Source organism: Xiphophorus hellerii, chromosome 2 (assembly GCF_003331165.1).
Source record: "Xiphophorus hellerii strain 12219 chromosome 2, Xiphophorus_hellerii-4.1, whole genome shotgun sequence".
NCBI lineage: Eukaryota > Metazoa > Chordata > Actinopteri > Cyprinodontiformes > Poeciliidae > Xiphophorus > Xiphophorus hellerii.
This window is the reverse complement of record NC_045673.1, coordinates 11,176,015-11,201,050: the sequence shown is the minus strand read 5'-3', so window position 1 is coordinate 11,201,050 and position 25,036 is coordinate 11,176,015. Positions and strand designations below refer to the sequence as shown.

The 25,036-nt window shown below is 38.7% G+C and overlaps 1 protein-coding gene across 1 annotated transcript in view; it reads left to right on the top strand.

Moving 5' to 3' along the window:
* The window catches only part of mef2aa (myocyte enhancer factor 2aa), a 73,472-nt gene that overhangs the window by 5,686 nt on the left and 42,750 nt on the right, over positions 1-25,036 (top strand). The window contains 1 exon segment of the mRNA XM_032583456.1: positions 18,221-18,434. Within this exon segment, the coding sequence (XP_032439347.1) occupies positions 18,381-18,434 (54 nt within the window). The 5' untranslated portion in view covers positions 18,221-18,380.

Sequence of the window (25,036 nt, the reverse complement as noted above, 5' to 3'; positions counted from 1 at the left end):
TTCAACTGTCCTGCCCTTGACTCAGACCTCAGGTGGTAAGCCACCGTGTTTGGCTCACTCAGCACATGTGCTGCTCAGCAGGGCAGAGCAGCTTAAGCTCCATATTTTCTTCTCTCGTTTGCTCTTTGAAACATGCCTACGCAGGACGCTTCTTCACCTCTTCCACCTGACGTTAAGAAGTGACCTGTTGGCTGTATTTGTGAACTTTTGGATATTTGACTTTAGCTTGATAATTAAATTTGGGCTTTTGGCTTTCTTAAAGGAGCAGAAAACCTCCACATGCATGCTGTGTGGTTTTGCGCGGCCAGACTGCTGGGAGCATGCGGTGGAGCAAAGGTGACGACTTTAACAAGTCGAGTCATTTTGCACGTTTAAGATCCCTCCTCCTCTTTCTGTTTGTTTCTTCAAGAAAACCCCACAGAATTACAAAAGTGCGTTATATCTAACTTGGTCGCCCAGATTGAAAATACAGTGGGTTGTAAAAGTATTAATATAACTCAATCTTTTTTGCACTTAAGTAAATCCACAAATTTCAGTGTGTTTTAATAACGTAACAGTTCAATACTTAAAACATTAAAAACGTTTTCAAAAATGCAACTCTGAAATACTCTTTCTTATCAGGAAGAAATAATTTTTTGATATTAAATGTTAAAAAGGCTTGCCATAATGTGTGACTTACCTCACTGGCATCTTTAAAAAAAAAAAATTACTCTGTAAGAACAGCATGATGAGAAGTTACAATTGTTTTGTTGCTAACTTTGTGTGTGTGCATCGGGGGAGCACTCTATACAACTGTAGGGGCAACACAGACTAAACGTCCTTGTCAACCGATCCCCTCACCTAAGCTGAGGATCTCTGCATCCCCTTCAAAGTTAGTTCCCCTAAGCTGCTGCTCTGATTAGTACTTTATGTTCATCCCTGTCAGTTTTGATGAACACTAATGTGTTAATTTTTTTAAACAAACATCTGAGATCTTTACAATAACAATGTATTCATACTGAGACTCAATAACACAAATTGACTGTACTTACTGATTTTATAACCTTCCAAGACAATTGGTTTGCACTTATAGTTTTATGTATGGGTGCCATGGTAAAGGGGGCGGATAAAAATACCTGTCACATTCAGATTTAAATTTGTGAACATTTTTGGAAACCACATCGTTCTAGCTCACAATTTTACTCTACTTTGTGTTGGTCTGTCACTTAAAATCCAACAAAAAAACATGGAAGTTTGAGAAACTGTTTGTGAACGTGTATTCATACAGAGATTAATTGAGAGCAATTGACAAAATGTGAGAAAGCTCTAGGGGTGTAAATAGTTCTTGTTTTTATTTACCTTAGTTGTCATTATAACCTTCTTCAACCTAAAGTAAATTAAGTGATGCGTACAGTGCTGTGACCAGATAATCAAGCTGAATTCTGCATAAAGCAAAACCTGAAGTTAAGAAAGACATCAATTTGCTGAGTTGCATTTTAACTGCATCTTAATGAGACTTTGGTTAAAAAAAAAACATAAATCAAAGGAATATATTATAATATAATTTTCAAGATCAAAAGATCTCCCATGACTGCTAATATACCCTGCTGTATTGATGCTCTTCTGGAGAACCTTTAAAGCATCTCTCACCAGAGGTTTAACTTCTTGGCCTGTTTCCGGAGTCGATTATGAAGAGAACAACAGATAAACAATTGAAGCGTACACAGAGTAAACTTTTTCAAGACTCTGTTTGATGAAGCAGTTTATGTGCAGTTATAGAGTGTTAAAATAGACTCTGTAAATCATTGTGTTTATTGCCTTTTAATCCAACCTCCCATTACGCTACCCACAATAGCACAAAGTATAATGCATGTAGAAATGTTTATCAGTAGTTGGTATAGTAATTAGAGCTGTGAGACTTAGGTGTCACAGCTCATATATCAAGGCCATTGAGTAAACCTCCAGGAGCTGCTGGAAATACCAGCTGGATCTCCAGCTGCTGGACGATTCTGGTGCTGCAGGAAGGAGACCTGGTCTGTTAACATCCTTTGATTTCTGTCTGTCTGTCAGAGAAGCCTTGTGATTCGGGACAGCTGAGGGGGATGTGATTCCCCCCATTAATCTGGAGTAGATCCGTCATGTTAACAGAGTAGGGAAGTGACCCCTGGTCCCCTCACGCGGACCTTTCCTCTTTCCTCTCGTCTACCATATGGATCTGACTTGCAGTTAAAATTTTCTCCCTCTCTCATCTGAGAACAGCATTGTGAAAGCCAAAAGCATGGAGTTTCCGGGTGGTGTTGTAATACATCTATGCATAGTTGCAGTTTAAGAGACTACAATCTGGCACTCTAATCTTGCTTAATTTCAGGGAAGTATAAATTTGATCATGTATTGACTTCTACAGCTTGCAATCTAAATATTATCATTCCTCTTTTCAACGCCTGTATTTGTACATTTTTGTTATGATCGTGTCAGTAGTAGACTTTCTCTGTGAATCCAAGGCATTGAGAAATGATTGACTTTGCATCTCCTGCTTCCAGATCCCATCTCTCTCCATCTCTCTCAGTGTGACTGTGACTGCGAGAGAGGTGTCGAGCCTGCCCGCTGTTTGCGCGGCAGCCCGTCTGTCCTCTCCTTTTTTCTCCCTGTCCACTTTCCATCTGTGTGCTGCGGGCTGCAGATTTAGGTGAAAACGGTGTAGTGTTTCCACCAGTGAGCTGTTGCTGTCCTGTTTTTATGTCAGACTGTGTTCTTCACATTGTTTTCCCTTCCCCACACCTCCACCACTCCCCGGCCTGTGTTTTAGCTGCCTGGAGTGTTCACATTGTACACGGTGATTATGGAAGGGGGGACATTCATCATCAACCACCAGACTTGGGATCTCAGAACCAGCAGCTATAATCTAAAAAGGCTAGGAGTCAGGATCCAAGGGCTGTCCAAAGAATCAAAAAAGATTCTCAGAGAGATGAGCAGGGCCTGTGGCTTTTTCTATGTCTGTGTGTCTTTCTCTCAGGTTTTCCTCACAGTGCTCATGTGACAGCTAATACATATCATCTGATTTGTGAAATACTGTGGGCTGGACCTGCAGAAATACTCTGATTATGGTAAACAGTGTTTGTCACACTCAACAGCCATGAATGTTCCTATGGTTTAGTCTCACTTACTGGTGAAATTGATTTACTATAAAAAAAGCAGTTGGCATATAAATGTTAAATTCAGTAGAAATTGATAATTTAATTATAGCTCATACAACAGATAAAATATGTAGGCATTCCAGCTAGTAGAAAGCTGCAAAATGCTTCCTCATTGGTGCTCATTGGTTTGTGTTGAAAATGCATCAACGGCATTAGTGGTATATATCCATCACGTTGGCTGGTTTGAGGCAAATTCAAGTATATAATACAAGGAACTGAAGTCTGGAATGAGCTGTATAAAATAACACAATGCTGATGTGCCCCCACCTGTTGCTGCACACCGGTAGCTAACTCAGCTCACAAAAGGTTATTACATGTTTCACTTGATCAGGAATGACAAATTTGATTGTTTGAAAAAGAACAAAAAACAGGTAGGCATTTTGTAAAAAAAAAAAAAAAGAACCAATCACATTATGGTGTGTCAGCCTTTGATCAATTTGATCAACAGATAAATTCATTTGCATATGTCTAAAAATTCCACTTCACACTAGCCTTGCATTTTCCACATGACACACATGTGCACACCAGTTATGGAACTAGTGCTGCTCAAATGTTGCAGCTATGATCCAGTAAGAATTGCCGTTACTCAGCCTTTACCTGCCTAATACAAGCATTGTTTAAAACTGAAAGTGGAACGCAACCCAACAAATTGATTTGCAGACTGGCAGGAAGTTTTCCTACTCTGTGCAACAAGTATGTTAATGCTTTACTATTTTGATTAAAACAAATCTTGTAAAAAATTTCTGCTTTAATTTTTTCTGTGATGTTTTTATTGGAGGTTATTATATACAGTACTTTAAGTGATAAGTAAATCATCATTTGCCGTGCTCATTTTCTTGTATTTTTCTCCTAAATTTCAGTATGTTCCGTTTAATTAAAAAAGTTGCTTTCCTGTTTGACCTTGTTGAACTAGGGTTACTCAAAATCCAAAAGTTTAAAGACTTAGATGGAAGACCTCCAGCATCTTTCAGCCGTACATTGTGTTGTGTAAATGAGAGAGTGCATGCTTTAATCTAACCACTTTTGATGAAATGTAAAATGTGAATAACAGGCCTTGTGTGGCATAAAAATTCTAGAAAATAAAGATCAGTTCTGCTAAAGCTAGTTCCTTTTGCTGTTGTTATGACTCATGGCCATGCTCACTCCTCAGATTGCATAAACCTTTTATGTAATGGAACACTGTGGGAAAGAGGCATCGAGTGGAAGATAAAAATGGGAAGAGAAAATCAAATATTTATTCTGAACTTTTGGATTTTTTTTTTCCATTAAGAGCAGGCGACTTCTGGCTGAAACTCTCAGATAGTATAGAACACCCCCCCACCCCACCCCACACACACACACATATATATATATACAGTATATAGAGTATATATACAGTATATATATATATATATCTACAGCAAAAGTGAAGCAGATAAAATGAGTATCTTGGCTTTTAATTCAGATTCTTATTGCTGTGATTGGGTAAATGCGCCACTGCTGAGACACATTATGCATAACGTCTCTAATATCCTCACGGTGTGGATTCCCCCTGGAGGAAGATCTCGGTTCATCGCTGCTGTTTACCATTTCTGAGCTACGGTCTGTGCAACATCAAAAGCCCTCCATGACACTTAACACAGACTGTAGGGTTCCTGTGGGGTGTTTGTGTGTGTGGGGAGATTGTGGCTCCCTATGGGGTTGGCATTACTATCGCTCCCTGGTGAGAAGTCCAACTCATGATCGACAACCATGCAAATGGACAAATGCCGTCATCCCATATCAGACAGCAGCACTACACTGTAATTTTATGCAAATTTATAAACCTCTAGGACCATGCATGCATTAGTTTTTATTTGTGCATGCATCTTTATGTTGGTGTGCAGCTGCCAAAAGGGAAAATTCTGACTGCAAATGTGAAAAAGGAACATAGAAGTACTCGAGTAGACATGTAACATGTAGCACAATTTACCAGAGCAAAGTGTGATAAGAAGTATTCATTCTTTGTTAAGTTGAAACAGAAAGGTCATGTGGACTGCTATTGAGAACCTTTTCACTGAGGTGTTAGTTGTTAAAACAAGAAAAGCAAACCATGAAGCAAGTTGTTGAATATTAGTTTGTCCATTACTTCTTAATATAAACTGGCTGATTGCAAAATGTTCAAAACAGTCAGAAAGGTTAGACAGGTAGAGAAAGTCAGTTATTTTTTAACCCTTTGATGCAAAACATGGGTCAAAAGTGACCCGGCTGAGTTTTTATCTTCTATATCTTTGCAATAAATTAATTTCATCATTCAGTATTCAAGGTATTCCTCAATTAACTTGTTTTTGATCATCATACATCCTTAATTAATTTTTTCCTTTCTTACTTTTTGAACAAAAACCCTTTTTGTATCACTACCCTTCTAACGCACAAAATGGGTCAAAAACGACCCGCATTCATTTTCCAGGTTACTTCATGTATGGTTGAGTGTTTCTATGATATACTTTTGAAATAAATTAATTTTATCATTTACTTTTCCAGATATGCAGTAAATATCTTGTTTTTGTTTACCACAAATCATCATTTTTATTTTTTCTTTCTTAAGTTATGAACAAGCACAGCTTTTGTAATTCTACATCAAGTTTACACACATGGGTCAGAAACGACCTGCATGCATTTACTACAGCATTTGGTGGGAACTGTCCTTGTGTCTTGACCATCGTTGGGACTCTTCGCCAGAACAAGCCTGACATACCATCTATCATGAAGCCATCCAAATCACGGGAGCTTCATAGCTCGGAATTTGGATTCTATGGCAACATGACCATGGTGAGCTATGTGCAGAAGAAAGGAAAGGCTGTTGTCCTACTGAGCACCATGCATGATGACAAAGCAGTGGATAACAGCAGTCAGAAGAAGAAACCAGAAGTGATCCAGTACTACAATAAAACGAAAGGAGGAGTGGACACAATGGATCAAATGGTTAGCAACTACACATGTCTGCGGAGAACAAGGAGGTGACCCATGGTTCTCTGGTACAATATGCTGGATGTTGCCACACTCAATGCCTACACCAACTTCAGTGCACAACACCCTGATTATATGGGTGGTGCGAGTAATGCACGACGACTATTTATCAAGGAGCTGGGCAAAGAGCTCGTCATGCCACATATGAAGAGGCGCATGGAGGGCACACCCAAACTCCAGAAGCATATTATTGAGGCAATGGGAAGGTGTGGGTTAAAAAAAAGACACAGCCACCACTCAGCTACAAGAGGACATCAGACAGGAGGGCCAAAGGAAGAGGAAGAGGTGCGCGATCTGCCCAGTTTCGAAAGACAGAAAAGCCAGCAGCTGGTGTTCCCAGTGCACTAGGCCGGTGTGCAAGGAGCACAAAAAATTAGTGATCATTTGTGAGGCATGCAAAAATTGAGATGGCAGTTTGTGTTCTACTAATGTGTTCTGTTGTGTTTTATTTTGTTTGGTCACATTTCACCAGTTTACAGTTGTTCAACCACAGATAATGTTCAGTTCAATAGCTGTTATCTGTTATCAGGATTTATGTGTATGTGTGATAAAATGACAAACGTGTTGCAAGTATTAAATAAATAACTGTTTGGCCCCATTCACTGCTAAAGTAATTACTTGAAACATTTTTTTTTATAGTATTAAGACATTTAATTTTAAATCACACTTGGATGACCTATGTATAGTAATATAAAAATTATGTTTGTTCATAAAGTAGGAAATAAAAAAATAAATTAATGATCTGTGGTAATTAAAAACAAGATATTTAAAGAATACTTGGAATATTCAATCATAAAATGAATTGATTTCGAAACACAGAGCAAAGAAAAACTCAGTCAGCATGAAATTAATTAGGGTGCTGTTATTTAGAGTTTAGGAGTACCATTCTCAACCAAGCAGTTTATGCTTCTTTAATTTCCTACTTTCTTCATAATAATATTTTGCTGAATTGCTCAGGTAGTGCAATCATAGTTTATGGAAAAAGATCCATAATAGACCCTTGTGTAAATATTGAAAAGCTTTCTGACTGCTTTATTACATTAGACTGATTTGATCTTATGCCACTCCATGTCGAGTTTAGAAAGTTAGATATCATGTATTAGAATTGATTTGGAATCGAGATGATCTTTTACCTTGTTGGATATTAGTTTGTCCATTACTACTTAATATAAATTGGCTGATTGCAAAATGTTCCCAACAGTCAGAAAGGTTAGACAGGTAAGATTAGAAGTCAGCTGAATTGCATATATTTTAATAAATGAAGGAATTGTAATTTCTTCATAGAAAATGAAAATGATGATTTCCTGATTTGTTTTGGAGCTGCCTCCAAGAACAGTCATTCCCATTTTTTTTTCTTTGTTAAAAAGCAAGTAGCTGCCTACCATCCTTAAAGTTAATGAATATTGTGTATTACAATTACTTCTAAATAGTAAAAAAAATAGCATGAAAATGCTAAATCTGAGTTTAACTGTATGTTTAATAAATAAATAAATGATAGATTTTATTGTGACCCCTGGCAACCCCAGCGGGATAAGCGTGTATGATGATGGATGGATAGATGGATGGATTGATTTTATTGGAAATGATGATTAGACAGAGTGGTTTTCATCATTCCACTTGTTCAAGAGAAGAAATGTAGATGCCTAACCGTTGCGATTTTGTTCATTTGAAAATAAATGGTTGAAGATGTTTTCACACATTATTACCTAAAGGTTCCATCTGACATGGGAATGAGATTTCTACAGGTCTGACAACTTTAAGTTAAAATACCAGTATTTCATGGTGTTTACAATACGCAAGCAATTAAACTAAAAAAAACCCCAAAAAACTGTGTAATATAAGATTTTTGGCTTTCTTTAAATTAATATAACAACCTATAATTATACTTCTAAGAATGTAGCATATTAATTCTTCTAGGAATAATTCTACTATTAAGCCCACTTATTTGTTGTTTTTTGAGTTTGAGACTAAAACTGAAGTGAAATTCTCAAATAAACTTTGGCTAAATTCACCAAGTGAAATGCTTATTGCTCAGAATATTGAACCTTTTTGCCCTACTGCTCTTCGTTTTTATTTATTTGTCCTCACATTCCTAAATTTCTTTTAATTTTGTACATCACAACAGTTCAAGTTTAAGGCTTTAACTGTCGCGATGGCCCTGGTGTCCTCATGGCCCCATTGACAAGCATTTAGAGAATGACAGTTAAGGGGTTAACGGCGCTCCCTTGAAAACAGAGGTGAGCATGTCCAAGTGTTTTAGTGCTAAGTGATTTAGATGTTTCACTACTTGATTCCAACTGAATCAAATAAATGGCTCATTATCAGACTCCTGCAGAACTTCATGACATGATGAGGAGTTAAATCAGCTATTTGTTTCATGTGTGACAGAACAGGGACAAATCCAAAAAATATAGAACTTCAACCTCGAGGATCTGAATTGCCCAACTCTTGTTTAATGCATCAATAGCATTTCTCAGAAATACATTAAGATCTAACTCTGAAACTTATATAGAGCAACAAAACTAAGGGGATGCTTTTGCAGGCGTTCTGTACCAACTGAAGTGCTTTACGATTTCTCTGTTGTCTTGTGCAATCATCTTTATTATGACATCGCTCATCCCCTGCCCTTGCATCGAAGAAGTTATCATCCTTTTCTCTGTTCATGAAAGTTTCACTCAAACACGCATCGAGGGATTTACCTTGAGGAGGGGAGTTGCTTTTCCTACATGAAATGGATATAACTGCTAGGTGAGGGTCATCTCTTTATCCTTGAGAAACTAAGAATCCATTCATTGGCTGGGCTTGAAAACCTGACTGACGCAAATGGATCATTGGGAATAGAAGTGTCCCAGCAGTAATTATGTTACAACGTTGCTACCGCACACTACCACAGAGGTGGGACGGGATGAGTAGGGGGGCTTCTTTTAGTCTTGTCTCTCTTACGTTCTTCTACACAGTTAACACATTATTACTCATTTTTCTCTCCTTTCTTCTTATTTTCTTTCCATTTCTCTTTCATGCGAACATCTACTATCAATTCCAAACATTCTTGTCTGCAGTGGAAAGTTTCTGACTGGCATTTATCCATCTCTGTTGACTCTTAAAAATAGGAGTAAGTTTGTAGCTGTTCTTTTTACCTATTTGTCACTCTAGATCTCTGCTCCCAGTGCCTTAAAGGGACAGGAAAAAAGTGTCTGTTTCATTTTTTTGTCCTGCTTTCTGGGGCTCTGTGTCTCTAAGTCAGTTGGAAAAGAGACATGAAATTAATGTAATGTCAATGGCGTTTTCTCATGAAACCCCCAAGGCACTTACTCAAAGTCACCTTGCATAGTCCTCTCATCCCCTGACAGTACTCTGAGAGTGAGATGGAGGATGCCTGTCTGGTAAGGCTGTCAGCATACGATGTCCTTCGGTTATTGGTTGTTATATCCACTCATCGTCATTCGTATTTGCTAGATTGGATCCATGTACGTTATTTATCTGGAGGAACGACATCATTTCCATTCAGCTCCCTGCATAATGTGGCCCATACATACAGTATATATATATATGAAACGTTTTCTTGGAGGGACCAGGTTCATCCTGTGGGGTTTTCTTCCCTTTTCATGTCATTTTGGAGGTGTTAAGTAGCTTTCTGTCTCCCGGTCCCTGTCTTACAGCACCATCCCCCAGTCCAAGCAAGGTGCTAGCAGCATGGAGGATTGTTTGAACTTGCATTGATCCAATGTGGGATTACAGCTGGGTCATCGGAGAGTTGGACGAGCTCTCAGTCATCAGGGCAGATTAACCACTCGCTGTCTGCTTGGCTGCCATTTCAGTGCAGGCTCTAGATGCTGGCTTTTTGGCCGCCCCTGCAGTGTTCCTTTTTGAACAATGCATTTTTGCATCTTCATTGAATCTGTTGCAGACTGGCTGTAGAATGCTGAATGAAACATGACTAAAAATTGTATAATTGGAATCTACAAGCAACCTCTTTATGATTGACTAGTTCTTACTGTTTAGTCTAGAGATCCACCAATTGATCGCCCATTTCTCTTTTTCACTGCACTATCACTACTGGATAGTGTTAGGGCATTTTTTTATTTTATATAAATCAGACAGGTTAGGGGGGTATGTTGTCAATACAATGTGAATCAGAGCAATATCACAATCATAAAGTACTGATATAATTCAATGCATATACATTAAATTTCTAGACACCAATGATATATTTGGACAGTTGGATTGACTTTTACTTCATATCATGCCAACTTCTGATATGGATATTATTCTAAAGTTCATAACAAAAGATTGAGGTATTTTGATTTCTGGAAACAATGTGTAGATTGAGAAAAACGTGACTTAGTCACCGTTGATAACAGTATTACAAGATTCAGCAATCATATCTGATATCGCTGTCAAGTGATTTCCTGATATTGAAAAGCACCAACTTTTATTAAAGAACCTGCAGCATATTTTCTATCTCTTTTATGTTTTACAGTCCTTAAAAGATGAGCCAGACTTCAAAGAAAACCGCATAATAGCATCAACCTGAATAAAGGATTTATCTGTGCATCTCTGGTGCAGTTTAACACCTACAGTGTTCATACCACAGTCATTCAGATCTTTCCTTGAAATGTTATTCAAATCATTGTTCTGTATGAGAAATGGCACCCTGAGCATTGCTTTACATAGAAAGGGGAAGTGCTGCAGAGGTTTTGCAGACATGCCCCCTTTTACATTTCTCAAAGGCTCTTGTTTCACTTTTTTTTTGTTCAAATGCCCTTGCAATAGCTGTTATTAATTATATCTCATTAGTCGCCTTGGAAACGGAGGTGAAGGAATGTATAGTATGAATTCAAAGAAAAAGAAATAAATCATGTGAAAAGGAAAGAAGGAGACAGAAAGAGAGAAGGAAAGGGTGAGAGCTAAGAAGAAATGAGGGAAGGAGAAAGTGGTTGTTGAGGGATCAGCCGCGTGTCAGATTAGCATCAGGAGACATTAACACTAGTGATGCTGCGAGGGCCACAATCCTGCCTTTCACTGCTGGAGAGGGAGATAAGCACGCTCTCACAAAAGAGCAAGAGGGAGAACACGAGAGAGGCTTGGCTTGCCTCCACTCCCCTCAGGCCAGCAGCCCCATTTACAGGTACAGCACCTCCTGATGAACACAAGAACAAAGAGATGGATGTTCCCTTTCTACTGTAGCCATGTCAAAGCGCCTTTTAAACACAACTATGGATTAGGGCTGGCTCACTTGAGTCTTCAGACTGCCTGAAGGCTGATCATAAAGGAGTGACGGCAGTGACACTTTGAGTTTAATACACCTAAAAGCGGTGTCATGGATTATTTCACTCAATGCTTTTATCAATTCATATTGGGGATTACAACAAGAGAACGTTAGATTCTCCAAAATGTGTTTCAGTTATAATCTTGTTGTTTCACTGTATATTAACTGGTGTTGCACGAGTTATGATTCATTCTTATGTAACCGGCGGAGTGTTTGAATAACCAGAAGAAGCTCTCTTTGTCTGCTATAAAGGCAGGGGCTGACAGTCTAATGTGCAGATTGTCCAGCCCGTGTAATGATCCACACTGTAATCGCTGAGCGTGGCCACAGGAGATGAGCCAGTTGTTGTTGTTTAGTCTCGGACTTGCATTCAGGAAGGTAATAAGTGGAAGGATAAGCGGGGCAGGGAGTCCTGACGTGGTCCCTCCCTTTCTTCCTTTCCCCCTGACTCCTCTCCCTGCAGAGGGCACACAGAAGAGTCCTGAATAACAGGAAGTGTAGGGGCAGGAAGTTAAGTCTTGTCTGCCCACGGCCTGTGGTAGGATACTGAGGCTAACTCTGTTTTTTGTACAGGAAGCACAACTGTCACGGTTTTGCTCAGTCTTTGGCTGGTGTCCATCACCTTCACTGAAGCACAGGCATCTAGCTGCATAGGTTTTACTTCTTTAAACCGAACAGACACTGTGCAAACATGATCTGTAGGACTCTGGTTAAGCTAGAAACATTGCTTAGTATGTTCAGTTCATTTATTTAGTTTTTATACCGCCATTACTTACCCAGCTTTCAGTTTGTTTTGTCATTCTTTGGTTATTTACCTGCTTCCCCCCTGTAAGTTTAATTAGTCATTTCCCCTTCAATTGTCCCTATTCATGTCCCCTTACAGCTGCAGCATGCCTGAGTAATCACTCACTGGTTCTTCAAGCCTTCTGCCTTCCAAAATCAGAAAACAAATACATGTTCTATGCTCTTTTCCTTTATTTTTGAAAGTTTGGCCGAAAAAAAAATATCTGTCTTGTACTTTCAGTTAATTTAGTTCAATATCCCTGTCCTAGTTTGTTACTTGTTAGCGGGACCTCATGAGACTTGCAATGTGTCAGTAGTTTTTATAGCAAGTATCACCTCAGTAAATATTAGTCTTTTTTCAAGTAACACTCATACTCAAAGTCAGTAGCATAACCCTGTTTTCTTAGTTTATAGCATTATCTCATAGAAATAATCAAATTGTAATAATTTAATAATCAAATCAATTTAATTAGACATTTTACAAGTTGAAAAAGTATTTCCAAAAAAGGTCTTCTGAAGTTGGAATTCAACTGGAAAAATCAAGGGTTTCTCCCCAACCCCAGTCTCAAACTCCAATATGGCTGCCAAGCATATAAAACTGTGTGATAACTGCAGTAAACTAATGCACAGTACTATGTAACTATGCAAATTTAATTATTTACTTGTTTTGCTAACATAGTTAGCTAATCACTTAGAACATCAAATAGCAAAGCCGGCTGGTCTTTTAATTAAAAACTTAAACACTCCTAGGTTGAGCTTGTTGTTATTCCCAGATCCAGTGTTCTGAGTTTATTGGAACACAACATAGCATTAGCGCTCACTTCGGGATCATGGTCATACTCTTCAGATTATGTAAGATGTATTTTTTTCTATCATTCTGCACAAATTAGAATAAGAACTTGTTTTAGCTGTAAGTGCTTGTTGGCTCTGCAGCTAAGTTAGTTAATTCATATTTAATGTACAAATAATTAATTGATACCCAGTGGTAGTAAAACCATTGTTTGATGTCATTTTATGCTAGAGTCTACATAAGGCAACAGTGAAGAAAGTTATCTTATCATTTGGGGGACCAGTCTCAGGCTTGCAGGTGGATTTTACAGAGTTGTCAAGTGTGTTACCTGCACTTGACAACTCTGTTCTTGAGAGCCAAAATGAAAGCAAATTTCTGGAGCCTTAAAACAACTGCAGACTGTAAAAGCTTTCCAATTTAACATAAAGTTAAATCATTGTAAATATGGTAAATTGTTATTGTAGTATAGGACAACTCAAGGACAGTTTGTAGATGTTTAAAACTGACTGTTTCTCTTACCAGTCAGTTGCTCTGACTAGAAATATGTGAAATGACTGTTTCTGAACAATAGAAATACATTGAAAATCTATATAACAGTTTTCGCTTAAACTGCTATGATGCTTTAGAGAGATTATAGTTGTTAGCACATTAGAAGTTCAGATTGGTCATAGACTGTCGGTCTCAGCCTCTGGGATGAACTAACCTCCATTCATACTAACTGATTATGAGAAGATAGTTATCTACTGTAGTGGGATTATAATTGCGTAAAACCAACAGAATGTGACTTCAAAAATCCTTGAACTATTTCTTTAAGTGAAGAAACAAAAGCAAACCAGCATCCCTGTCACTTGTCTTGCCATGTTGACTTAGTGCTCTGTTACTTGTGTAGCATGCTTCAAGCTGCATGTGTGCTGAACAGGGGGCACACTTTAGTAAGGCCAGGACTTGTTGTGTTGGTCGTGTGTTATTGACTTTCTGTCAAGCTGACGTGGCCGTTTCTATGGTGACGTGTTCTTTGCACATTGATTTATGTGTTACAAATGTTAGGTAAGCATCTTTCAGAAGTGCTAGATGTGATTATATCAGAGCGGGTCAGGTACACTGGATTATACCAAGGTCTTTTTAATGGTGTTACATGCAGATTGCTATGTTCAAGTCATAAAGATGCTGGGCTAATGCTTTTTTCCATCTGACATCCTTTTGTAATTTCTTTCAAAGAATATGTGAAACAAATTTAAGTTCAGAACAAATATTTCTTTCAAGGTTTTATTTGTATTTATATTGTACTGAATCACAAATGAGATGTAGTCTAAGATCATAGTGAGAGGGATAACCAGAAGTTTTCCACAGAGAGGCCGTCAATCACAGACACACATAAAAACACCTTCCACCAATTTAGACCCACAAATAAACATAATATGCTTTGAATTTTGCAAGAAAATTTATGGATTAGGAGAAACTTTCACCCTGGATTGATATTGAACAATTGCATTGCATTATATAATATAAGTTAGTCTGTCAGTCTATGAGAAACTGTAGAAAATTGATAACTTCATGGTTAGATGCAGTTGGGGATTATAAATATAATATACTCCATAAGAGTCCTTTGAACGATGACCCCAGTTGTTCACCCCATTCATAAAAAAGATAAAACACAAAACTAATTTAATGTGCTAATAATTTAAAATTAATCTGCTTAGAAATAGTATGTTATTTTGTGTTTCCCAATTTTTTTTACTTTAAAGGTTTTAGAATGTTGCTGTGATGTAAGCAGAGGAGCTACAAAGGTACTATAAACTGATTGCAAAGTAATGAGTTAGAACAGAAAATACTATTTAAATTACTAGCAACTCTCATTCTGAAATGATGCTTTACTAACAAGAGCCACAATCATTTTTTAGATTTTTTATTTAGTGAAAGCCCTTTAATCACACAGTTTTGACATTATTCAAAATGCAAGTGTTTGTTTTTGCCATTGACAGATTCAGATCAATATATGACTGCAGCTTCAGTGAAACAACTCCCCAGAGGCTCAATTTCCCTGATTTTATTTTTCTCCTCCCGTGATTTCTGACCGAAGACCTAAAACATCTAAGATTTAAAAGAGTAGTTCATTCTAAGCGCTTGTTTTCAAGTGTTCTGTATGCAAATCCAAGATCATGTGGGTTAAACTTAATCCTTTTTTTGGTTAAATGTGGGGCACAAAAGCAATATCTTCTGTTTTCGGAAAGATTCAAAAGTTATAACTTAAATGACATACAGATTCATTTTATGACTCATCTGGGTTCAATTTCAATATTATTGCTGCAGGGAAAATATTTTGCATTAGAAATTACAGTATTTAAAAGCTCATGCTTCAAAATTGAAATGCTTTTTCTAATCCTGGTTGCTCTGAAAACACAGTTTTTTACATTCCACAAATCAGTTAATACACGGCTGTTAATATTCACATCTACAGGTATAAATAATATAGGTCTATTGCTTAATAAACCACATCTCTGTCCACATTTTAACTTTTAATAGGGTAATGCTTAAAATGTGCCGTACTACATATAGATGTAAGATTTGTATTATAAAATCTTCTGATATATTTCTTTAGGTAAAGTAATCAAGCTATACATTTTCAACATAGTTGTAGAAATTAAAATGTGAAACCCTGAGACAACAGTCTTATTAGCTCTACATTTTGAGAGGGATTTGATCACAGTAGACATCAGCTGGAATCACGGCACACCTGGAGTTCGAAGGCCCTCTTGGTTTGTCATCTCACATCTGCTGCATGGAGGCTGTCTGGGCCCAATCGGCTATGCCCCATAGTTTGAGCTACTCGGCTCTGACAGCCTAAAGACAGGAAAGTAAACACATGATTTTAATAAAGTACCTCGATTCTGACTGATTTATTTCAAAACCCTTATCAATACAATGGCACTCAAAATTATACAGAACCTTGTTAAAATAATAAAAAATGACAAAACAGATCATTCGGAACTTTTCCACATATAATATGTTTGTTAGAGGAAGTTAAAGTAAGAAAACCATGAAATGGTGCATTTTTATTTAACCACAGCATTCCATTTTATTTGTAAGGAGTCTTACCTTACTTTAGGTCATGTCTTTTCAATATTTTCCCAACCCCCTCACAAAGGTTTTCAAAATCTGTCATTATAAGGAGATATCCTGTCCATGGCCCTCTTTAGGCAACCCTACAGATTCACCTCTGGCTACGGCATTTCAGAGCTAAACTATTCCTCTCAAAATTTCTTTGTCATATGTATTTGGATGTGTGATGTAACTCATATGTTCAAATATAAAGTCCTTCTTCAGCCTTCTAAAAGGCTGAAGACACCTGAAAGGTGTGGGTCAAAACTGACTGGTACATACGTCACCGGGGATGGGTAAAAAAGATACCCAGATTCTTTTGGGGGACGATACACTTTGTCACCAGTATTTTTATTTTATTTTTACTTTATCTTATCTTTTTGTGATCCGCACTTAATCCCTAGGAAAGATATTTTTGTTGCAGGGCACCTATTATTCACAGGCTTGTTCTAATTTAAACACGGCTGTCAGTCTGCATGTTTCAATTGGCGAAAGAAGGGGAACATTGTCATTATTTTGCGGTCTGTTGTGATGTGGTTTGATGAAATTCTTTGTGGGGGTTCATGCAGTTCCTTTCCTTGGCTCTGACAGCAGTGTGTGTGGGTAGTTAGCAAGGTGATCTCAGTGAAGTTTGCCTACAGTGGAGCCCTGATTCAGACAGCCAGACACCATAATGCCCGTTCATCTGTAACCCATAATGACTGCGTGTGACTGGAACTGGTCATTTTCGTTTCCCCTGCCAGGTCAGCCCCCTGTCTCGCTCACCGCGCAAATGCTGACTGCATCTCATGGCTGGAGTTGCTAACCTTTCCACATTTGTTCTCATACTGTATGGGAGATAGTTGTTTGGACAGTTTCTATTTGCCAGGTGGAAGTGATGGATGTGCCTCTAGGGAGTGGACAGTATCTCTTTTGCAAAGAAGCCGAGACAGGGCATCGTTAGATGCTCCCCGGGGCACATTGTGCCCTAAACTACTGGCCAGGTTACTAGCTCCTGTGAGAATATACCCCTGGTTCTTCTCGTCCCTGCTGCCTCCTCTTCCAACCTTGGAGAATTCAGCTACTCTAATGTGAACACTGAACTGGAAACCTTCTTAATCATCTTAAGAGCAAAGCAAGCGTCAGTGTGGGTCTGCTTAGAAAATATTTTAAAAAACAGCTGAAGCTGATGAACCATTGATTTCTCATCTAAAGTAAAAACACTTTCTAACTCATAAATTATATAGCATGAAGTCAAAGTTATTGGGTTAAAATCAACTCAATTTGGGTTATTTTTCCTAACCTATGTTTAGGTAAAATATGGATAGATGCAGAGCTGCGTTGTTCTAGCACAATAGGATTAGGCTACAAGTTCACCACACTAGAATGGGTTAGAATCTAACATCCAGGCATAGAATGGTATGAAAGTCACACTGTATGATAACCTTAAGTAAAAATACCACTGTATATTTAGCAGGAATGCTGCTCATATCTTGCACACTGCTGTTTTTCAAGAATGTTAACCTTAATGGATGGTTGTTCCCCTACTGTAAAGTTTTCACTCCATGAGGGTCAGTTCTTTATGCAACCAGAAATATTTCCAAATTGGGAATGTTGAGCAGCTAGGGAAACTACAATGTAGATGCATTTCCCTTTATGTTTTATTTAAAAGCATTGGGGATAATAAATACAACAGGTTTGAAAAGGATCATTGGCCCTGTACCCTGACGCATCGTCCACTATCCAGACACTGCTGTCTTGAATTGTTTCAGCAACAGTAATAAGGGGGTATTACACTTGTTAGACATTGCCAGTGTACATTTTTCTCAAAGTGGCACAGCCATGTTTTCACTTTTTTCTTTACATACTAAATGTTACCCCATACTTCATGGTTTGATTTTTCCACAGCAAGTTAGTTGGATATTGAAGTCCCTTTGCTCTACTGAAAATGTAAAGCTGACTTCCAGTTACTTGAACTAAAGGTTAAGTACAGGAGCAAGGAGAGATTATTGCATGTGTATCTAATACTTTCTTAGTTTGCCTGAGAACAGAACATAGACCCCTCTGGTGCTTCAGATTACTTAAAGAGACATCGTTGAGTGTCAACTTAATATTAAGTTTTTTTCCCTCTCTTTTCAGACTGTGGTGCAGGTGTGCTGAGGAGCAAGACGTGTACTGAGGGGAGTGAAAGAGAGCACACAACAAGAGATCCTGTTGCACAATGTTCTAGGGAGTGGGGGAAGAAAGTGTGTTGTTTTGATACTGTTGACGTGTCTGAGAGACCGGAAAGGGCACAGCCATGGGGCGGAAGAAGATACAGATCACCAGGATTATGGATGAGAGGAACAGGCAGGTAAGTGGGAAAACACCATTCTGTCACTCATGCAAAACATTTCAACCATATTTGGATAAACAAACCTCTCTGTCTGAAACCTTGCTTATTTATAAATGTGATATATTCAAATTATTAACCAAAAAAAAATCTGTGTAATTTAGATTTGTCAAATTAAAAAGGTGAGTATATTTATCACACCTTCTGCCTCACAAACGTAGAATCAGGTGGTCCACAGAAGGTGCTGATAAATAAATCCATCTCAGGTTTCCAGACACCTGTCATTGCTAATCTGGCGTTTTTTTTTTTTTTTGCAGAAGAGTGTTTTATTATCTTGGCAAGATCTTAAGAGCTTTTTAATAAATTAATAAACTGTACATGATTATTACAGGGTTCTACAACTCTCTTACTTAATTATTTGAAATAAATAATGTTTCAGTGACTACTGATGCAAATCACGAAAAAGCAAAGTGTCATATCGTGTTGCCAAATATGACCTATTGGTGGGGTAGCTGTATACATATAAAAAGAATACAGCTACATTAGTTGTCTAATGCCAATAACCTTTTTTTAGCTTTGTTATCTGCACATATATCTCTGTTGTTTCAAAATGCAAGCAGACTTGATGCATTCCAGAAAGTGTAAAAAGTTTTCAAGAAATTCCTATTTCAGTATGTTGGAAAAATGAAGAATCTTTCATTTTCTCAGTATACATCTGTATCTTTAGTTTACTGTCTGAAAGTCACCCTTTTCTTCAGCTTGCCTCGCCACCTTGGACCAGAGTTCAGCAGCTGTCACGGTGTATCTAAACAGACAAACCTCCCTCCCCAACGTCCCAGCCAGCTGAACAGGAACCATGACATTTCTTTGTCAGTGCGGTCGTATTTACAGACTCGATTCCCCTGCCACTCTGCAATTTCAACTGGAGAACTTGATGAGGCAGCAGGAGTGCCGTGCTGCAGAGGGGGCCTCGTGGTGAAGGAATGAACCGTGGGTACTCTGTAGGGCTCGTCCCCCAGGTCCCGGCGGCGTGGCTGGGCCCCATATTTGCTGGAACTCTATGTGTCTGTAGCTATTTGGTAGCAATTAGGTGCAGCCACTGTAGCACAGCACCCTCTCATTTGCAGGGTGGGGTCAGAGGGACACGCAGCGCCCATCTTTGTCTTGGCCGCGTTGGCTCTGGCTGGCCACAAAGGAAGGGAACGCTGGAATTCTCTCTTGTCCGCTCACGATAAATATAAAATCCTGAACAGCAAAGCACTGCATAAAAACAAGATTTTTTGGATATCTGCAGCAAGAAGACTTATGTTTAACTACAGTCAATTTTGCTTAAGATGAAGATTAGGGGACAAATGCTGTTTTTATACCGATTTTTAAAACACATTTGTTTTTGTATTTAAATGTAGCAGACACACTAACAGGACCAATATACAGCATTTTACATCTTGCTTGAATGCCACTCTGACCACAATGTTTTCTGCAACCATTATTAAAGAAATTCAGCCAATTGTGGCACAAAGAATTCACAATGTGACCCAATTATCAGTATAACATCTGGCTTTAGTCGGTACACTTTATGCAGAGACCTGTGAGATGTTAAAACAAACAGGAAGGAGATAATGTTATGGGAAAGCAGGTTGGTATCTAATTGCTGAGGAAGCCAATTAACTCTTCTGTTAATCCATTTATTGCAGACAGTTTTTTATGAGGAAAGAGCAGACACTTTTCTGTATTGCTTCACCTAAGATAGGATGTGTAGGGAGGAAAAAAAAGAAATTGCTTATTATTAATGTGTTCCAAAAGTCTGGTATTTTCATCAGATTTTAAATGTCTCAGTGTATAATCAGCACAACGCAGGCAATTCAGCTCGCATTTAGGTAATTTTAGCTGGCACAGCAGAAAGTTGGCTGTGACAATAGGCTGCTGTGCTAAAATAAAGCTTTGGTATTAAGTGATGTATGTGTGCATATCGCTCTCCTTTTTTTTTCTGTGGGCCATAAAGCACACAGTGCCATCTCCCTGGGGCATGCTCCTAACCAGGGGGGGAAAGCCATTTGCATGCGGTCTTTAGTGTCTGAAGACAGTTTAAATCTTTTTGCCTCTCTGCTTTTAACTTTTATTACTCCAGCACTTTAAATTTTAAAAAATACTTAAGTAGGCCATTTGTGCTGTATTCATTTTGCATACAAGATACTGTCGACAATACCACTGCACCAACAGCACAGCAAACTGCAGCTCTTGTCACAATAAATAAAATTATTTTGATGATTAAACTCATTTCACAATAATGGTAATGGTAGGTGATAAAGGGTCATTTCTACTGCACATGGTGGGGTACTGCAAAGGTGATGGGCCTATATGTCAAGGCACCAAATTCGTCAGCTGGCCTTAACGCCAGATAAGAGTCATATCAGGTTCACTTTTGTTTCAATCAATTAATACAATCAGAGCACTCTGATTTGTCCATTTTCTTTCGAGAATTAGTGTTTCCTCCTAAAATCCGACACAGTTCCAGCCTCAGGAAGGGCAGCATTATACTCAAGTGGGGACGTTCGCAGCCGCAGAGAGTCCAACTCTGTCCAACATCGCTGTCCTTTAAGTGGAATCACAAGGACCAACCACACATCCGGTGTTTTCCACCATGCATGAATTCTGGAGGGCCTGTCAATGTCTGGATCTGTTTTAAAGCAGAAATGATGCTGGAGAGGTGCAGAGGAGTCATTAGTCTTCTTAGTTAGAGTAAACGTTGGTAAAGCCTAGTGAGCGGTGTCTAGTGATGTCCTCTGGATGCCATTAGGCTGGCTTACTCGGGGTAATTGTCCAAGTCATTAAAAGTTTGATGATTTTGCTTCTGGGTGGTGGGTTGCCTGCCCTTGCTGGCGCTCATTTTGGATTTTGCCCCAGTAAGGCAGCTCCCTGGTGGCACATTCAGGGTTGCTCTCTCTTACTCACTCTCGAGGGAGCAACAAAGAACACACCTCCTGATTCTCAGCTTTCACTTTTTCTCAAAGTTCTTTGCATGACAGATAAAAAATAAAATACATAAAAAAAAACACAAAGGCAAACTGTCAGGTGTGACAACCACTGCATTTATTGTGAGTGTTTTTAATGATATGCATTTGTTCTGTAAAGCTGTGCTGATAAGGCTGGTCTCCATATGGGGAAAAAAGCACATAAATACATATGTGAGTGTGATTAAGCACATATTAATCTAGGAATCATGTATATGTATGTTTTGTGTTTTAGAACACTGAAAGTAAGATGAATGAAGAACACATACATTTCTTTGTGAAAGCCTGAGTATAATTGTCGAATACTAAAGGACTGAAATTATGTAGTTTTTTCTAGTCACATTGAGCAATAGAAATCAAACAAATGAACTGTATTCATTTTGCTAGTCTCCTACATTCATATGCAGAACAAAAAGCATCTTCGTCCCATACCCAATACCACTTTTTGACAAGTGGTGGGGAAACTGGAATCAAAGTTACAACCTGCTTATTACCAGGCTAAGCTTCCTTCTGACGTGCACACATTGCCCTGGGATCAAAGTGAGGCAATCCTCACTTTACAAAGGAAAACCTAAAGCTCTGCTTGTGTGACATTTTTATCCAAGAATTAGATAAAATGTGTTTAATTTCACATGTAACAAAAGCAGAAAATGTGTTGTGTAAGGTACAATGGGAAGTATGTCTTTCACATGTGGGAATTATATTTTAAATAACAGGTAAAAAGTGTTTTACATATGGATATTAATTTAATTTTGCAACGTGAAACACGTGGGGAAATACAGTCACAAACGTGTAAAGAGCAAACGAAATGTTTTCACATGAAGAGTCTTTTGTGTAATAAAATCTAATAGTGTGTCAAACTTGGAAATTTTGATTTATCTTGTAGCCAGAGGTTGTTCTAGTTATGAGTCAATGGGGTTTGCTATTTGTTTGAGTTCTAACTACTATTACCAATGCATGCCAGTATCATTATTGTTTCTACTTTATATGTTCAAGTTCACAAATATATCTTCTATAGATCATATGGAGCCCTACTGGTCCCAAATTGGTTGGAATTTCTACTGTGAGAGGCTTGCTGTTTTTCTGACTGGAAATCCACAATATCAGACTTCTAAATGCAAAGACAGTGCAACATTATGAAGCACCTTGACATGTAAAACATGTGAGAAAATCTTCTATGTGTCAAACACTTGACAAAGGTTATCCACATTTAAAATCTTTTTTTAAATATTTTTTAAGGTTTTGTTGGCTCTAGTGCCTTTATTTGAAAGTAATCCGACAGGAAAGAGGGTAATGAGAGAGGAGGAAGACATGCGGCAAATGTTGCAAGGCCGGGAATTGAACCTGTGACTACCGCCACGAGGACTAAGGCCTCCATATGTGGGTCATGCTTTTCCCCTGTGACACCACAGCACCCCACAGTTAAAATCTTTTTCACATTTTCTACACACTTTTATAATGAAATATTTGAAAGGAGACATGACAAGTCCAAAAAGAAAGCAAAAACATGCCAGCAAATAGAACCATTTATTCTTCTGCTGAAATTTGCATATTGGCAAGATGCATTTATTTTTAAATGTATAAATTAATTATTGCAACACATCTGCTTATTGCCAGTGTATGATCCTTAAATTGCATCATCCACTTCTGATCCAAATCCAAAATATTTCCAGGAAACCTGCTAACACTTGGGTAGCTAGCATGTCATCCTCGCCTGTGTACATTATCGGTGAGAGCTACTGTAGGTTTCAAGGTTAATAGCACCCTCTGGTTGAGGGCCTCCGAGCCCACACTTGTCCACATGGGGATCCTGAGGCTGTCCTCTCTCCCAGAGAGATCTGATCAGGGCAGACATTCGCCGTGGCCCTGGCTTGTCTCCCAAGCGTGCACGCTCTGGCGTTGCAGAGCCAGGGCAGCAGCCACAGGGTCCAGGTCACCCTGCCAGCTGGTGCCAGATCTCATTGTCTCTCAAGCTCCTCTCTTGTCTGCCGTCAGGGTCGTCAAAGGTGACATGAGGTTCTAATAAGGCTGCTAGCTCCTTGCCCTCTCTGTAGGTGTTAGTGAATCAGGCATCTCCTGCCATGCCCCGATCACAGCTGCACTCTCAGTCCCAGATGTCTTGTTTGTCATCTTGGCACCGTTGCTCAAGGATAGACATTGATAGACCCTTTGATTGACACATCAGTTTTCTGTGAATGTCTGTCTGGGTTTGTTGCAGTGTTTGGTATATGTATCGTTTTCTGGTGAAAGAATATCTATAAGAGTGTGTCTAGATTTGTCAGTTTTTTAGAATATCTTAATTTGTAGAAAGTAAAGGTGATGTGAATTACTACATTCAAGAAAAATAGGGAAAAATCCTTAGAGAGAAACAAGACTCCTAACTACTGCAGAAAAATCTATTGCATACAGACTTTGGCAAAAGTGCAAACATCCTGTATTCTGCTCTTAAACAAACTAAACAATCAATATGAATAACATTTCTGTAAAAGCTCTTTGTGGTGTTGTGGAACTTGGGAAGATGGTAGAAATGCGAAAACGTGTGAATTAAAAACAGAATTACCACCTTATCTTGACGCTGTCAATGTTTCTGAGCTTTCAGCCTCACGACTCACTGTTCTGTCTTATAATGACCATAAGTTGGAATCACTCGAGCTCATTGAAAGTTTGAATGTGATCTTTCCCTTCTAATTTGCACTGACATTTGACTTCCCAGAAGAACTGTAAGCTGCACAAGATCTGTGTGGTGGAGCTTTATAATCCTGAAGCCAAACATTTCTTTGTAAAATTACATGAATTAGTCAGGGAGCTCGACTACATTTGCACCACATTTTTTGCATATGGGCGACTCAGTTTTTTTTTAAAACCACAGCGAGCGTCTCTGTGGGAGTCTTTGAGTTGGTGAACCATAGGAAAGCTTTACCAGTAAACCTCCCACTTGACCTCAAGGATGTCTGTGGTTTTCCACTGTCGCACCAGTCATCTGAGGTGAGATGGGGGTGGATGGAGGTTATATTTGCAAATGTTGGAGAGCTTTAGTGAAACAAAGCCAGACTTCTTAGACAGTTGTTCAGAATGAGAAAAACTGAGGCAAATGAAGACAGCATAATTTAACTGCATAACTGTATATGAGTAATATCACTAGTGTTTCATATCAGTTACCAGAAACTGGATTTTTGTACAGGTAGAATATCTGAGGATAGGGTAAAGAATCAAGAATTAGCAGGTGAGCAACTGCTCAGGTTAAAATGGAGCTGTGCCTGGGTCAGGAACCCTGCACTCAGCACTCTGCTATGCATCCAGGTGGAACAAAGTCCTCGCTCAGCGTCTCATCCTGGGCTTCCTGCTGAAAGGTGACATCTCCTCGGCTTAACGGCAGCATTCATCTACTAAAGAGCACACAATTTGTTAATCGTTTCCCCACATGGCAGGCCCTGCTTTCTAGTTGGTTAGGCAAATAAACAAATTTGCAAGCAGATGAATGAGGGAGGTGGTAGCTCCAGTGTTCAGTTAGAAGAGATTAGAGGTCACAGGCAAAGTTAGCCCAAAGGTTGTAGGAGACCCTAAGCAGAAATGTTTTCCTGATTACATTAGCAACTGGTAAATTTGTCAACC